At 27.1% G+C, this 17,173-nt stretch overlaps 1 protein-coding gene across 1 annotated transcript in view; it reads left to right on the top strand.

Moving 5' to 3' along the window:
* Positions 1-772: 772 nt before the first annotated feature.
* LOC119579989 (transcription factor SPT20 homolog) overlaps positions 773-17,173 on the top strand; it is a gene marked incomplete at its 3' end in the record, with an annotated part of 31,075 nt that continues 14,674 nt past the window's right edge. The window contains exon 1 of the mRNA XM_037927831.1: positions 773-798. Within this exon, the coding sequence (XP_037783759.1) occupies positions 773-798 (26 nt within the window). The remainder of the gene's footprint in view (positions 799-17,173) is intronic.

Raw genomic sequence — 17,173 nt, forward strand, 5'->3', positions numbered from 1 at the left:
ATTATTATTATTATTATTATATTATTATTTATCATTAATTGCTTTTACACACGAAGTTTCCTTAGATCTGCATTAAAATCAAACACCGAGTCACTACCAGCGTCCTTGGGCTGAATTGAGTTTGGGCAATGCAACATCCACGAAATCATTCATATTTGTGCATGTTTTCGTTGATGTTCCATTGCCTCCAAGCTTATTTTTTCTTTTCCCCTAGTTCGTTTTTTATCGCACGTTTGACGCAATTTACTTTCGTTTTTATTTTATTTATTTTCTGGTGTTTATTTCCCATACTCTCATATTCGCAATTTTGACTCAATTATTTTCGCTTTTTCGAATTTTTATCGTAATTTTTGAACGCATTTCTTTTTTTCGATTTCTTTACTTTTCTATTTCGTATTTTTATCGCACGTTCGACGCAATGTTTTATTTTCGTTTTATTGCGCTTATTATTACGGTTTTATTTTATAACGCTTTTATTTATTTGCAGTTTTTGACGCAATTATTTTCGCTTTTTCTACTATATTTACGGCTTATCTATTTTCTGTTTTCTTGCATTATTCCTCTTCTTCTTCTTCTTCTTCTTGCGTTCGCTTATTTTTCGTTACCTTACCTATTTCATTTTATACGCTTACACACATATTTACATATCAGAACATTACACACATATTTACATATCAAACGTGATAACATAGTATTCAAGTAGAGACATTTTATATACACATATTAGGACAACAATTAATTATGTTATATGTACATTTACGAATCAGAGAATATGGCCATTTACTGTGGGCCCTCAAGGTGAGAGTGTCCTTGCCCAAGGGAACAACGCGCCTGCCGGGACTCGAACCCTCGAACCTGGATTTTCGACGAATCCAAGTCCGATGCTCTAACCGCCTCGACCAACCGCGCCCTCCTTGCATACCCTTTGCAGAAGTCCTAATGTTGCAAGTCCCCTTCCCCCGCACTCCCTATTAGCATTATCACATCATTATTGACATTATTATTACTATTATTATTATTATTTTCATTATTTCATCATTAGCATTTTTTAGGAAGGATGTCATCAAATATGAGAAGAAACAGAGAAAGTAATAAAAATGCAACGTAGTGAAAAAAAAAGAAAAAAGAAAAAAAAAAAAGTGTATGTGAAGTGTATATGTAAGGAAGATAAAGAAACGACGATCAGGCAGACTTAATATTTTTTAATTATTTTTTATTTCTAATATTCTTTTAATTTATTTTTTATTTGTTGTTCATTTTATTATTATTATTCTTTTTTTTTTTTTAGACCTTGCCCTTTTTCTCTCTCGCAAATTTTTCTATTCTTTTCGCACAGTTTTGGTTTCGCTTTTCGCTCTTCTTCTTTTTTTTCTGTTTTTGTTAACACAATAATGTTTTTATTTACTACGCAATTTTTTTTCCTCTTTTTTTGACTTCTCCTGTTTTCCTATTTTTATTAGAAAAAAACAGCCGCGAAGAAAAAACAGTTTTGCCGCTTTATTTTCTTTAGTTTTATTTTCGCATTTTTTTCTCTTTTTGTCTTTGAGTTTTCTTCTTATTTTTGTACGAAAAAACTACGCGGAAAAACATTTTTTTTTTTTTTTTTTTTTTTTGTTTTTCGTCCGCCGCTTATTTTCTTTAGTTTTTTATTTTCGCAATATTTTTTATCTTTTCGACTCGTGGTTTCTATTTTTTATAGAAAAAAAAACAGCCGCCTCGAAAAACAGTTTTTGCCGCTTATTTTCTTTAGTTTTATTTTCGCTTTTTTCTCTCTCTTTTTTACTTCACTGTTTTTTCCTTTCCTATTTTTATAGAAAAAAAAACGCGGAAAAACAGTTTTGCCGCTTGTTTTCTTCAGTTTTTATGATAATAATACTGATAATAATGAATATAATAATGATAATGAAAATATAATAATAATGATCATAATAACTACAATAACAAAATAAACAGTAATAAAATTGGTAATGATATAAAAGTAAAAATAATAATGATTTAATAGTAATTGTAATGATCATGATATCTAAAAATACTAATATGATATGATAATAACAACAATAATGAAAAGTAATAAAGTTAATAGTAATGATAATAATGATGATACTGAAATAATACAAGAGTAATAATATTATTAATAATATGATACTCTCGTAATACTCATAATAATAATCGTAATAAACTGATGATAATTATGATAATTATGATAATAACAATTATGATAATACTAATAATAATGATAATGGTAAAACATAATAATGATAACTATAATAATAAGAATTATAATAATGATAATAATGATAAGGATAACAATAAGAATAAGAATAATGATAATAAAGATGATAATGATGAAAATAATGAAAATAATAATAATAATAATATAATAATACTAATATAGCTAATAATGCATATGTCAATACTGACGATAATGCTAATAGGCGTGCGGGGGAAGGGGGACTTGGCAACATTTAAGCACTTCTGCAAAGTTGCAATGGAGGGTGGCGGTGTCGGAGCGGTTAGGAGCTCGGACTTGGATTCGTCGACAAATCCAGGGTTTCGAGGTTCGAGTCCCGGCCGGCGCGTTGTTTCCCTTGGGCAAGGAACTTCACCTTTGATGGCCCATATGTAAATGGCCATATTCTCTGATTCTGTAAATGTACTGTACAATCATTAATTGTTCATATTATTATATATAGTATGTCTCTATGTAATACTATGATATTCACGTTGATAGTAAAATATGTGTATGTATAATATGTAATATGTGTGTTAATGCGTAAAATCAAATAAGTAATGTAACGAAAATAAGCGAAGCAGGAAGAGAAGAATGAAGAAGAGCAATAATGCAAGAAACAGAAATAAATAACGTAATATAGTAAAAAGCGAAATAATTTGCGGTCAAAATTGTGAATAAATAAGCAGTATGAAATATTACCGCTATCATCAGCGGAATAAAACGAAAATAACATTTGCGTCGAACGTGCGATGAAATACGAAATAGAAAATAAGGAAAAGCGGAGAAAGTAGAAAATGCGTAAAATTACGATAAGAATTCTAAACTAAGCGAAATCATTGCGTCAAAATTGCGGTGAGTAATAGCGGCGAAATAAACCGATGCATAAACAAGAAAGTAATAATAGTATGATAAGCGAAAATAAAAACTGCGTCACACGTACGATGAAATTACGAAATAACGAAAATGGAAATACGACATCGGAAATTAAGAAAAAAAAGCGTGCAAATAAACATTAGAAACAGCAAAAGAGAAAAACTGCGTCAAAGTTGCGATAAAACCTGAAAAATATAAAATAATATTATCATCATATTTCATTATCATTATTATCATGGCAATTCAAATCCTAAGTCGGAATGTACTGAGGTATTTATTTATGAAGATGGAATTAATGCAAGGCCGCATTGATAAACGATAAATTACAACCCCCCTACCAGGACTCGCACCTAGTTGCACATTGTTTTTAGTGGGTCGTGTGGCACGTTTGTTTAGCAGCTGGCCTTTGGTTTTCATACCCGGAGTGACCTAGGTTCGAGTCCTGGTCAGGGAGGGTTGTAATTTACTATTATTATTATTATTACTATTGTTGTTGTTGTTGTTATTATTATTATTGTTACTATTAATCATTTTATTATTATTATTATTATTATTTCGATTATTGTTATTAATCACTACTTATTATGGTTGTTGTTGTTGTTGTTGTGTTATTAATATTATTATTGTTATTATTATTGTTTTATTATTATTATTATTATTATTATTATTATTATCATTATTGTTGTTATTATGATTATTATTATTGTTACTTACTATTATTAGTATTTTCTATTATCATCATTATTACTATTCTTGTTGTTATTACTTATTGTTTCTTATATTTTTTTTATTATTATTATTGTTTTATCATTAATATGATTATTATTATTATTATCAATTATTTTCTTATTATTATTATTATGGTTATTATTATTATTAATTACTTGTTATTAAAAAAATTCTGTTCTTATTACTTATCTATTATTATCATTCTTATTATTATTATTATTATTATGTTTTTCTATTTTTATAGAAAAAACAGCCGCGAAAACAGTTTTGTGCCGCTTATTTTCTTTATTTAAATTTTCATCTTTTTTCTCTCTCTTTTTTGACTTCGGTGTTTCCTCTTTTTTAATAGAAAACAAAGCCGCGGAAAACAGTTTTGGCTGCTTGTTTTCCTTATTTTCTTTAGTTTTATTTTGCGGGGGGCAATATTTTTTTCCTCTTTTTTTTACTTTGCTATTTTGCTATTTTTATAGAAAAAAGCCGGGGAAAAACCCTTTTTTGGCCGCTTTTTTTTCTGATTTTTCCTTTATTTTTTTATGATAATAAAAATACTGTAAAAATGAATGTAATAATGATAATGAAATATAATAAAAAAATGAAATAATAATACAATAACAAAAAAAAAAAAGTAATAAAAATTAGGAAGGATAGTAGAAGTAAAAAAAAATAAATTATAATAGTAAATTGTAATGATCATGAGGGTAAAAATACTAATATAGTAAATATAATAAATGATGATGATAAAAACCCAATAATAAAAAGGGGGAAAAAAAGTAATATTATAATAAGGATAAAAATAAGTAATAAAAATTTAGTATATTATTAAAAATAATGATAAAAATCATAGTAATAAAATAGTAAAAATAATGAAAGTTAGATAAAACAATTAAAATAATGCTGATAATAATGATAATGGTAAAAAAAAAATAATGAAATTATAATAATGAATGATTTAAAATTTATAATAATAAAATATGATAGGCCCAACAAAAAGAATAAAATAATGATGAAAAAAGATGATAATGATAAAAATAATAAAAATTTTAATAAAATAATAATAATAATAAAAAATAATAAATAAAAAATGCAAAAATGATATAATGAAAAAGGGGGCGATGGGGGGGAAGGGGGAACTTGGCAAATTTAAGGACTTCTGAAAGGGTTTGGCAATGGGGGGCGGGTGGTCGGGGCGGTTAAGCATGGGACTTGGATTCGTCGAAAAATCCATTTTCGAGGGTTCGAGTCCCCCCCGGGCGCTTTGGGGTTTCCCGGGGGAAAGGAACCCCCCTTTGGGGGGCCCCCAAAAGAAAATGGCCATTTTCTCTGTTTCTGTAAATGTACTGTACATCTTAAATTTTGTTCATATAAATTGTGTATAAAAAGGGTCTCTATAAAGGGCTTAAATATTCACGTTAATATGAAAATATGTGGAATGTTGATATGAAAATATGGGTGTAATGCGTAAAATAAAATGGGTAATTTTAACGAAAAAAGCGAACCCAAGAAGAAGAAGGAAGAAGAAATAATGCAAAAAACAGAAAAAAAATAATCGTAAATAGAAAAGCAAAATTCTTTCAAAATTGCGAATATAAAATAGAAAAAAGCGAAAAATTTTGCGAAAAAATTGCGATGGTCCCCTCATATGAAAAAAAATAAACGTAAAAATAAACCGATAATAAAAACGAAATAAACAAAAGAAAAAATTGCGTCGAAATAGAAAAGAAAAAAAAGCAAAGTAGAAAAATTGCTTTCAAAATTTGGAAAAAAATTCGAAATAAGGAAAATAATTGCGTAAAATTGCGAATAACCCGGGCAAAAAAAACCCGTAATAAGAAATGAAAGTAAAAATTGCGTCAAACGGGCGATAAAAAATGAAATGGGGAAAGAAAGAAATAAGCGTGCGAAAACAAAAAAATTTGGAAAAATAGGGGAAATAAATAAAAGTAATAATAAAAAATAAAAGAAAATTAAAAAAGGAAAAATAAAAAATAAATAATAGGTGAGAAATTAAGCGGGGGCGAAATAAAAATACATAAAAAATTTAATGATAAAAATAACAAAAGTAAAATTGCGTCACCGTACGATAAAATTTAAAGGGAAAAAAGAAAATAGAAATGCAAAAATTAGAAAAGCGTGCGAAATATACCGACATTAAAACTAATAGAACAATATAAAATAAAAAAAACCGAAGTACAAAATACATAAAAATTGCGATAAATACCGTAATCGAAAATCCCAAGAAAAAAAAAAAAGCGATAGAAACTTGCTTTAAAATTTGGGCGATAAAATTCGAAATAGAAAAAAATCCTGCGAGATATGAAAAACCTTGGGATAAAAGAAAAAACCGAAAAGAAAAAACGGGCGTCAAAATCTTCATACGAAAAGAAATTTAAAAAAATAAGCGGAAAAACTGCGATAAAAATAAAAACCAAAGCGAAGTCGAAAAGAAAAAATATTCCCAAAAAAAAAACCAAAGAAAAGAAGAAAAAAAGCGGAAAAACTTTTTTTTTCCCGGCTGTTTTTTTCTAAAAAAAATAAAAACCCGGGGAAGCCCGAAAAAGAAAAAAAAAAAGGGGGGGGCGAAAAAAAAAAGCTTAAGAAAATAAATTTTTTTTTTCCGGGGGGCGGGTTTTTTTCTATAAAATAAAAACCAGCGAAGCCCCAGAAAAAAAAAAAAAGGGCGTAAATAAAAACGTTTTTTAACAAAGCAAAAAAAAGGGAAAGGAAGAGCGAAAAGCGAAAAAAAAGTGCGAAAAGAAAGAAAATTTACGAAAAAAAAAAAAGGGGCGGGTCAAAAAAAAAAAGATAAATAAAATGAATACAAATAAAATAGAAAAAAATAAAAAATAAAAAAATTTAAATAAATAAAAAAATTATAAGTCTGGCCTGATTGTCTTTTTTCCCTTTTTTCCCTTTTTACATACACTTTTCTTTCTTTTTTTTTCTTTTTTTTTTAACTACTTTGTTTTTTTTTTTTTTTTTTTTTTGGTTTTTTTCTTCTCTTAATTTTTTTATTATAACACCTTTCCCCGTTATTTTAAAACTGAAATCGTTTTTTTTTTAAATATTATTTCATTGGTTGATGAGGGTCACAGGGGTGTGTATATATATGACCCCAGTTTATCCCCAAAATACCTTTCTTATATATATATATTATTTTAATATAATATAAAATTTATATATTATATATGTATATATATGTGTGTATGTATGTAGTAAATCATATATATATATAATTTTAAAATTATTATATATAATAAATTTATAATATAATTCGTCAGTGCCCCTCTTTTTGGGGCCGGGAAAACACCGATCCCAAAAGTACCACAAAAAAAATTTTAAATTTTGGGGACCTGATTTTTCCTTATTTAAAATTGGAGCGGGACGCGATCTTTTTCTTACGAAAAATGTACGTTTAGTGATGGCGGGGCGTTTTTTATTTCCGGGTTTTTTACTTCTTTTATCTTTTTTTTAAAAATTATTTCGCCAAATTTTTAAAAATCGCTTTTTCTTTAATGGGGGCCCAAAATATCTTTTTTTTTGAAAAATTAAATTTAGGGATAACTGCGATTAAAAGTTTTTTTACCCCAAGTGGTCTAGGGGGAGAGATTTATCATACAAAGTCAAAATTTTGGATCCTTAAAAACGTTTATGAATTTTTGTTTTTTTATGAATAATTTACCAATTCCTAGCAATTTTTTAAATACAACTGTGTTGACTAAATACGATCTGTGTTTTTTGACTAAATAAAAAAGCCCAATGCACGAATGTTTTTCTCAAACAAGCTTTAAGTATTTCATTGATGAAAATAAAATTAAAAGAAGGGAAAGAAAAAAACAACTGAAAAAACAAAAATGTACCTCCACAGATTTAACAAAACAAAATTTCCCAAAGGAAAAGAGTTTTGTGAGGGGTGAAATTTGAAAAATTCAGGGTGCCCCGCCTTGCACCTTAAAATTTTTTTTGAGATCGTTGAGAAGGTCTCGTTTCCTCTTATTAAACGAGACCTTGAAAGAAAAGGGAGGGATGTTAATTGTATATAAGTACTTTGGGGGGGCGATGCATGTGGATTCGAGTTGGGAAAAATAAAGGAAAACCCATTTTTTAACTTACCCTTTGATTCCCCGGTTTGGGAGCATTGGAAGAGGACCGCCTTCCCCCCTCGCAAAAACCCCCGGGTCGAGACCAGAGGAAAAAAAACCTTTTTTACTTAGGGAAAAGTTAACAGGGGTTTTCCAAAGACACCTGCTGTGTTTGGCGGGGTTTACGGGGCGTTTTTCTCCACGGAGTAACGTCCCCCCTCGAGTTCAGAAGTCACTCGGGTCGGGAGGGTTGTAAAAGAGGCGGAGCAGCAGGCCACACGGTTTTTATAAAACGGGAAGCTGGGGTCTTGGGTAGCCCACTCCGGCTGTTTTGGGTTTTATTTGAAAATTTAAAGATAATAATAATTAAATATCCCTTTTTTTATTATTTCCAATTATTTTTTGGTATTTATTTTTTGTTATTATTATTATTTTTATTATTTTTAAATTTTTATTATTATTATTATTATTTTTATTATTTTTTATCTTATTTTTGGGATTTTTATTTTTTTTTATTATTATTATTTTATTTTCATAACTTTTTTGCGTAATTTTTTATTTTTATTATTCAACGTATTTTTATTTTAAATTTTTTATTTTTTTTTTTATTAGCTTTAAATTTTTCTTCCCATTATTATCATTATTATTATTATTATTATTATTATTATTAATTTCATGAACTATTATAATAGTTAAAATAAAAATCATCATCATAAAAACAGCAATGATAATGATACTGATTTGACAAAAATGAAAAATTTCTACTACACTACTAAAAAAACATCAACAACAAAAACAAAACAAAATATAATAATTTACAATAAAAAGATGAGGGTAAAAATTAAATTTAATCATTGGGTTTATAAATTGTAAAAATAAAAGTAAAAATAATAATCATCATCATAATAATAATAACAATCATATGAAAAAAAATGATAGCAAAGATAATAATAAAGATAATAAAGATAATAATAAATTATTATTAATTTTGAAATTTTTATTTTATTATTTTGTTATTTAAATTTTTTTATTAATATTATTAAATTTTTTTTTATTAAAATTAATTTTTATTTATTAATTTTTTTTTATTTAAATTTTTATTGTTATTATTCCCTTTTCTTATTATTATTTTTTTTTATCATATTAAAATTTTATATAATATAAATTATATATATATATATAATTAAAGTATATATATATATATTATAAAATAATTTTATATATAAATTATCTTTCTCCTCTATTTTATCTCCTTCTCTCTGATATAAATAAATGAAAAAGATAAATAATAAATAAAAAATGTTTTATTATTTTATGAAAATATAATAAATATATATATATATAATAATAAAATTAATATATATATGGGAGTATGGGGAAACAAGGAGACTATCAGCAGGAAAAGCCGCTGTTCAAATTTAAATTTGGGAGCAGCTTTATAAAGGGAGGATTCCCCCAGCCTGCGGGGGTGGGCATCGGCGGAAGGAAAGAAATCCGCCCCCTGGGTGCCAGTCCATCTGGACCAGTGGCCTACGGGGTGGCAAAAGGGGGGCGTTATTTTTGTGTCCCCTGGTACAGCGTACTTTTTTTGAGACAAAACGCCCTTGGGAAGACTGGCGCCGGTTTTTGCCAAAAATACTGCTTTTCACAGGGGGCACAAAGGGAAAAGCATAGGTCCCACCCCTTTGAGGGGAAGGAGGGCTGGTATGGAAACCAGGTTTTCGACGGAGAGTTTTCACCTGGCGAAAAATCGCCGGGGTTTTAGAGGGTGGAAAGGGCGACGGAGAAAAGTAGATTTCCTCAAATGTAGGGGGAGGCTTTAGGAGGGCAAGTGAGGGTCTGTTTAGGGGGGAGTCGTGGTTTCAAAACCGGGAGAATGTTTTTATATTCAAAAAAATGCCTATATATATTTTAAAATATAAGAAATATATATATATATATAATATATTATATATTTTATACTGAAATGTTTTTTGGCGGTAACTGGGGGCTATTACACACACCCCCTGTTTACGTCATCAACCATATGAAAAAATATTATTAAATAAAATCAAAATTTCCAAATTTTAAAAAACGGAAAGGGTGTCAAAAAAAATATATGAGAAGAAAAAAAAGAAAAAAACAAAAGTGTAAAAAAAAAAAAAAAAAAAAAAAAAAAAAAAAAAAAAAAAAAAAAAGGGAAAAAGGAAAAAAAAGAAGAAATTTTTTAAAAAAAGTGAAAAAAATTCAAAAAAAAACCCAAAAAGAGCTGATTTAAAAAAAAACGGGGCCGGAAAAAATACGAAAATGGGTTTTAAATAAAAAGGAAAAGAAAACACAAACCCCCCAGACTTGTTTATTTAAATTTTTTTTTATTTCTTTATTCTTTTTTTTTTTCTATTTTATTTATATTAATTTTTCTTATTATTATTATTATTATTTTTTCCCCGACCTTTGCCCCTTTTTTGACTTTGCTGGTTTTTTTTTTTTTACGAAAAAAAGCCCGCGGAAAAAACCGTTTTTTAAAACCGCTTTTTTCAAATTTTATTTTCGGAAATTTTTTTTTCTTTTTGACTTCGTGTTTTCCCCATTTTTTTAGAAAAAAGCGCCGCGAAAAAATTTTGCCCGCTTATTTTCTTTAGTTTTATTTTCCCCTTTTTTTCTCTTTTTTTACTTCGCTGGTTTTTTATTTTTTTTAGAAAAAAAAGCCGCGAAAAACATTTTATCGCTTATTTTCTTTATTTTTTTTTTTCGCATTTTTTTTCTCTTTTTGACTTCGTGGGTTTTTCCTATTTTTTTTAGAAAAAAAAAAAATGCCTTGGAAGAAAAATTTTTGCCGCTTATTTTCTTATTTTTTATAGTTTTTATTTTTTCCTTTTTTTTTTCCCCGGTTCACTTTTGCTGGTTTTCTATATTTATAAAGAAAAAACAGCCCCGGGAAAAAAAGTTTTTTCCGCTTATTTTTCTTTAGTTTTATTTTGGCTTTTTTTTTTTTTTTTCTTTTCCCATTGCCCCCCCCGTTTTTTTTTATTTTTATAGAAAAAAAAAGCAGCGCAAAAAAGTTTTGCCGCTTATTTTTTTATTTTCCCTTTTGTTTTTAAAGTAATAATATACTGATAATTAAATGAATGTAATAATGATGATTAAAATAAAAAAATAATAAAACTAAAAAAATGATAATAATAACAAAAATAACAAAAAAAAAAGTAAAAAAAATGGGAATGGAAAAAGTAAAAGTAAAAAAAATAATGATTATAATAGTAATTGTTTAAAGAAACATGAAGTAAAATACAATAATAAGATAAGATAAAAAACAATTGAGAGTAAAAGAAAATAATATTAAAAAATAGTAATGATGATTTAAAAAAGTATTACAAAAAAGTAATAATATTATTAAAAAATAAAAAATAATCATGAAAATAATAATAAATTTAAAAATACTAAGATAATTTTTGAAAAATCCAAAATTTTGGGTAATACGGGTAATAATGAAAAGGTAAAACAAATAAAGATAACTAATTTAAAAAGAATGATAAAAAAGAATTATAATAATTATAATAATGACAAATGATAAGGTTAACAATAAAATAAGAATAATTATGATTAAACATGAAATGTGAAAAAAATAATAATAAAAATAATAAAAATAAAATTTTAAAAATAATGTCAATAAAGATGAATAATGAAAAGGCGAGTGGGGGGGGAAGGGGGCTTGGGAAAATTTGGGCTTCTGCAAGGGTTGCCCAAAGGGGGGCGCGGTGGTCGAGCGGTTTGAGAATTTGGACTTTGGGTTCGTCGACAAATCCAGGTTTGAGGGTTTCGAGTCCCGGGCCGGCGGTTTTTTCCCTTTGGGAAAGGGAATTCACCTTGGGTGGCCCCCCATGTAAATGGCCATATTCTCTGATTCGTAAATGTCAGGGAAAATCCCTTAAATTTTTCCTATAATGGTTTTTAAAATATGTTTTTTAAAATTTTTTTAAAAATTTTTCACTTTTAAAATGTAAATTTTGGGGTGTAATGCGTAAAATTTAAAAAGGTAAGGTAAAAGAAAATAAGCGAAGCAAAAGAAGAAGAATGAAAAGGAAAAAGGAAAAAAAACCGAAAAAAAATAAGCGTAAATATGGTAAAATAGCGAAAAAAATTGCGTCAAAACTGGGGAAAAAATAAAAGCGTTTTAAATAAACCGTAATAATAAGGGGGAAAAAAACGAAAATAAAAATTGCGTCCCAACGTGCGGGTAAAAAAACGAAAAAGGAAAAAAAAAAATCGAAAAGAAAAAAAAAACGTCAAAATTTCGATAAAAAAATTTGAAAAAAAACAAAAATAATTGCGTCAAAAATTTTGGGGGAGTAATAAGCCCCGGCCCAAATAAAAAGATAGGATAAAACCAAAAAATAATAATAAGCGAAAGTAAAAAATTTTTTAAAAAAGAGGAAAAACAGCGATCAAAAAGAAAAAAAAAAGCAAAAATAAACTAAGGAAAAAAAAAGCGGCAAAACTGTTTTTTCCCGCGGCTGTTTTTTCCAAAAAATAGAAAAACGGGGAATCAAAAAGAGAAAAAATGCGACAATAAAACAAAAGAAAATAAACGGGCCCCAAAAATGTTTTTTTTTTTTTTCCCCGGCTGTTTTTTTTCTATAAAAATTTTAAAAAAACGAATCAAAAAAATAAAAAAAAAGCAAAAATAAAACAAGAAAATAAGCGGGAAAAATGTTTTTTTTCCCCGGGTGTTTTTTTTTTTATAAAAATTTTTAAAAAAAGCGAGCGAAGTCAAAAAGAAAAAAAAAAAAGCGAAAATAAAAAATAAAAAAATAAGCGGGAAAAATGTTTTTCCCGCGCGGTTTTTTTTTTTAAAAATAGAAAAACAGCGAAGTCGAAAAAAAAAAATATTGCAAAAAAAAACTAAAAAAATAAGAAAAAACGGCAAAACGTTTTTTTTTTTCCCGGGGTGTTTTATTTATTATAAAAATAGAAAAAAAAGCGAAGTCCCAAAAAAAGAAAAAAAAAAAAAGCGAAAATAAAACTAAAAAAAATAAACGGCAAAAAAGGTTTTTTTCCCCGCTGTTTTTTTTTTTTATAAAAAAGGAAAAAAAGCGAAGTTTAAAAAGAGAAAAAAAAACAAAATAAAAATAAGGGAAAATTTAAACGGCAAAACTGTTTTTTTTTCCCCCGGCTTTTTTTTTTTCTATAAAAAAAAGAAAAAAAAGCGAAATCAAAAAAAAAAAAAAAAAAAAGCGAAAATAAAAATAAAAAAAATAACGGCCAAAAAAACCTTTTTTTTTTTTTCCGCGGGGTTTTTTTTTTTCTATAAAAATAGAAAAACAGCGGGAAATCAAAAAGAGAGAAAAAAAAAAAGCGAAAATAAAACAAAGAAAAAAGCGGCAAAAAGGTTTTTTCTTTTTTTCCTCGGCTGTTTTTTCTATAAAAATAAAAAACAGCGAAAGGGGCCCAAAAAAAGAGAAAAAAAAAGGAAAAAAAAAACTAAAAAAAATAAGCGGAAAACTTTTTTTTTTCCCCGGGGTTTTTTTTTAAAAAATAAAACCCAACGAAGTCCAAAAAAAGAGAAAAAAAATGGGGAAAAAGAAAAACCTGTTTTAACAAAAAAGAAAAAAACGAAAAGGGGTAAAAGCGAAACCCAAAAAAGTGCGAAAAGAATAGAAAATTTGCGAGAAAGAAAAAGGGGGAGGTTTGAATAATAATAAAAAATAATAAAAAATGAATACAAATAAAATAGAAAAAAATAAAAGAAAAGATAAAAAAAATAGATAAAATAAAAAAAGTCCTTTCCTGAAATTGGGCGTTTTTTCCCTTTTTTCCTTTTTATTTACACTTTCGTTTTTTTCCGCGTTCCGTTTCTTTTATCACTCTTGTTGGTTTTTTTTTTTTGAATTCTTATTCCCTGTTTTTAAAATATTTTTTTCGTTTTCCCCTTTTTTTTTTCTCTCTCTTTTTTTTTTTTTCTACCTTTGCTTTTTTTTCTTTCTTTGTTTTTTTGAAATCAAGATTAAAGAAAAATAATGAAAATAAAAATTTAAAAATAAAAATAAAAAAAAAAATAATAATGACAATAAAGTTGATAATAATAAGGGGAATGCGGGGGAAGGGGGCTTGGCAACATTTAAGGACTTTTGCAAGGGTTTTCAATGGGGCGGGTGGGCGAGCGGTTAGAGCACGGACTTTGGGTTCCGTCGACAAAACCCGGTTCGAGGGGTTTGGTCCCGGCCGGCGCGTTGTTCCCCTTGGGGGAAGGAACCCTTTACCTAGGGCCCATATTAAAGGGGCCCTATTCCCTGAAACTGTAAATTTACAGGGACATCATTAATTGTTTTATATATATGTGTATATAAAAATGTCCCCTATGAAAAGCATGAATATTAGGTTAATGTGTAAATATATGTTAAAGGTTGATATGTAAATTGTGTGTAATGCGTAAAAACAAAAAGGTTTAAGGGAAAAAAAATAAGGGGAAGCAAGAAGAAAAGAATGAAGAAGAGGAAAAATGCAAAAAACAGAAAAAAAAATAACTAAAAAAAAAGTAGAAAAGCGAAAATATTGGGGGGTCAAAATTGCGAATAATAATAAGCTTTTGAAATAAAAACCCATAATAAAAAGCGAAAAAAAACGAAAAAAAAACATTGCGTCGAACGTTCGATAAAAAACGAAATAGAAAATAAAAAAAAATCGAAAAAAACCGTCAAAATTACGATAAAAAAACGAAATAAGGGAAAAACATTTCGTCAAAATTGCGAATATAAGAGAGGGAAATAAACCGAAAATAAAATAAAACGAAAGTAAAAATTGCATCAACGTGCGATAAAAATACGAAATAGGAAAGAAAAAAAATAAGCTTGAGGCAATGGAACATCAACGAAAACATGCAAAATATGCATTTTTTCGTTGATGTTCCATTGCCTAAAACTTCAATCACCCAAGGTCGCTGGTAGTGACTCGGTGTTTGATTTTAATTAGCAGATCTAAGGAAACTTTCGTGTAAAACAATAATAATAATGATAAGAATAATAATGAAAATAATAATAATGATGATAAACATAATAATAATAATAATGATAATGATAATAATAATAATAATAATTATAATAATAATAATAATAATAATAAAATAACATAATGATAATAATAATAATAATAATAATAATAACAACAATGATAATATTAATAATAATAATAATAATAATGAGAAAATAGAAAAATAAAAATAATAACAATAAATAAATAATAAAAATAAAAAAAACAAAAAAATAATATTAATAATAAAAATAAAATAAAAATGATAATAGTAACAATAATAATAAAATAATATAATAATAAAAAATTAAAACCCCCCCTTTCCAGGACCAAACCCAGGTCACCCCGGGTAAAAACCGGGGGCCACGCTAAACCAACCGTGCCACACGCCCACTGAAAAACTGCAACTAGGTGCGAGCCCTGGTCGGGGAGGGGTAATTATCGTTATCAATGGGCATTGCTTATTCCATCTTTCATAAATATACTCGTACACCCGACTTAGGATTTAAATTTGCAATGAAAATAATGATAAGAAAAGATGATAATTTTTTTTATATTTTCAGTTTATCGAAACTTTGACGCAGTTTTTATTTTCTTTTTCTTATTTTCTCTTTGCTGTTTCTAAGCGGTTATTTCGCAGCTTTTCTATTCCGTTTCGTTTTTTCCTTTTCGTTTTTCGAAATTTTTCGTCGTGGGGACGCAATTTTATTTCCTTACTTATTTTTTATTACTTTTTGTTTATCGCACGTTTTATTCGCCGCTTATTATCACCGAAATTTTGACGCAATGTTTTTCGTTATTTCAATTTCTTTCGCTTTTTTACGCTTTTTCTACTTTCGTTTTCCTTTTTTTCTATTTGTTTTTATCGCACTTTCGACGCAATTTTTATTTTCGTTTTATTCGCTTTTTTATTTCGGTTTTTTTTCATACCTATTTATTCGCGGTTTTGACGCATATTTCGCTTTTTCTACATATTTTGCTTATTTTTTTTCTGTTTTCTTGCATTATTCCTCTTCTCATTTTTCTTCTTCTTGCTTGCTTATTTTCGTTACCTTTACCTATTTCATTTTACGCATTAAACACTTTTTTTACATTAAATTACATATATTTTACATATCAACGTGAATTTCATATATTAATAAGACATATTTTTATAACATATATATAACCAATTAATTATGTACAGTACATTTACGATCAGAGAATATGCCATTACTATGGGGCCTCAAGGTGAAGTTCCTTGCCCCTGGAACAACGCGCCCGGCCGGACTCGAACCCCCGAACCGGTTTGTCGACGAATCCCAAATCCATGCTCTAACCGTCGACCACCCCGCCCCCATTGACCCTTTTCAAAGTCCCCAAAAGTTGCCCCAATCCCCTTCCCCGCACTCGCCTATTTTTATTATTATCATTATTTCTTATTATTATTATTATATTATTATTTTTTATTATTATTATTTCATTATTTTCATTATTTTCATCATTATCTCTTTATTTCTTATTATTATTTTTTATCATTTTCTTTTTATTACATTTATTTTATTTATTATTTTTATTATTTTTTTTATTTTTTATTTTATTTTTACTTATTATTATTTATTATTACATTATATTCTGTTTTTTTAAATCATTTTTTTATTTTCGCAAAATTTTTTTTCTTTTGACTTTGTGGTTTTCTTTTTATAGAAAAAAAAGCCGCGGGAAAAAAAGTTTTTTCGCTTTTTTTTCTTTTGTTTATTTTTGCAAAATTTTTTTCCTTTTGACTTTGCTGGTTTTTCTATTTTTTAGAAAAAAACGCCCCGGAAAAAAAGTTTTTTCCCCTTATTTTTTTTAGTTTTTTTTTCCATTTTTTTTCTCTCTTTTTGACTTTTTCTGGTTTTCCCATTTTTTAGAAAAAACAGCCGCGGAAAAACAGTTTTTCCGTTATTTTTTTTAGTTTTTTTGATAATAATAATACCCATAATAAAGAAAAGTAATAATGATATGGAAAAATAAAATAAAGATGGTAATAAAGATAATAAAAACTACAATAAAAAAAAAAAAAAAGTAAAAAAAAAAATTGTTTAAGATAGTTAAATAAAAAAATAATGTTATAATAGTAATTGTAAAGATATATAGTATATATAATAATAAATTTTAAATGAAAAAATAAAAAAAATAATGAGGTAAAAAAGTAATATTTAAAAATAGTAATAAATTTTAAAAAAAGTAATACAAAAAAAAAAAATTTTAAAAATATTAAAATTAATAATAA

Source organism: Penaeus monodon, chromosome 13, assembly GCF_015228065.2.
Source record: "Penaeus monodon isolate SGIC_2016 chromosome 13, NSTDA_Pmon_1, whole genome shotgun sequence".
NCBI classification, from domain to species: Eukaryota; Metazoa; Arthropoda; class Malacostraca; order Decapoda; family Penaeidae; genus Penaeus; species Penaeus monodon.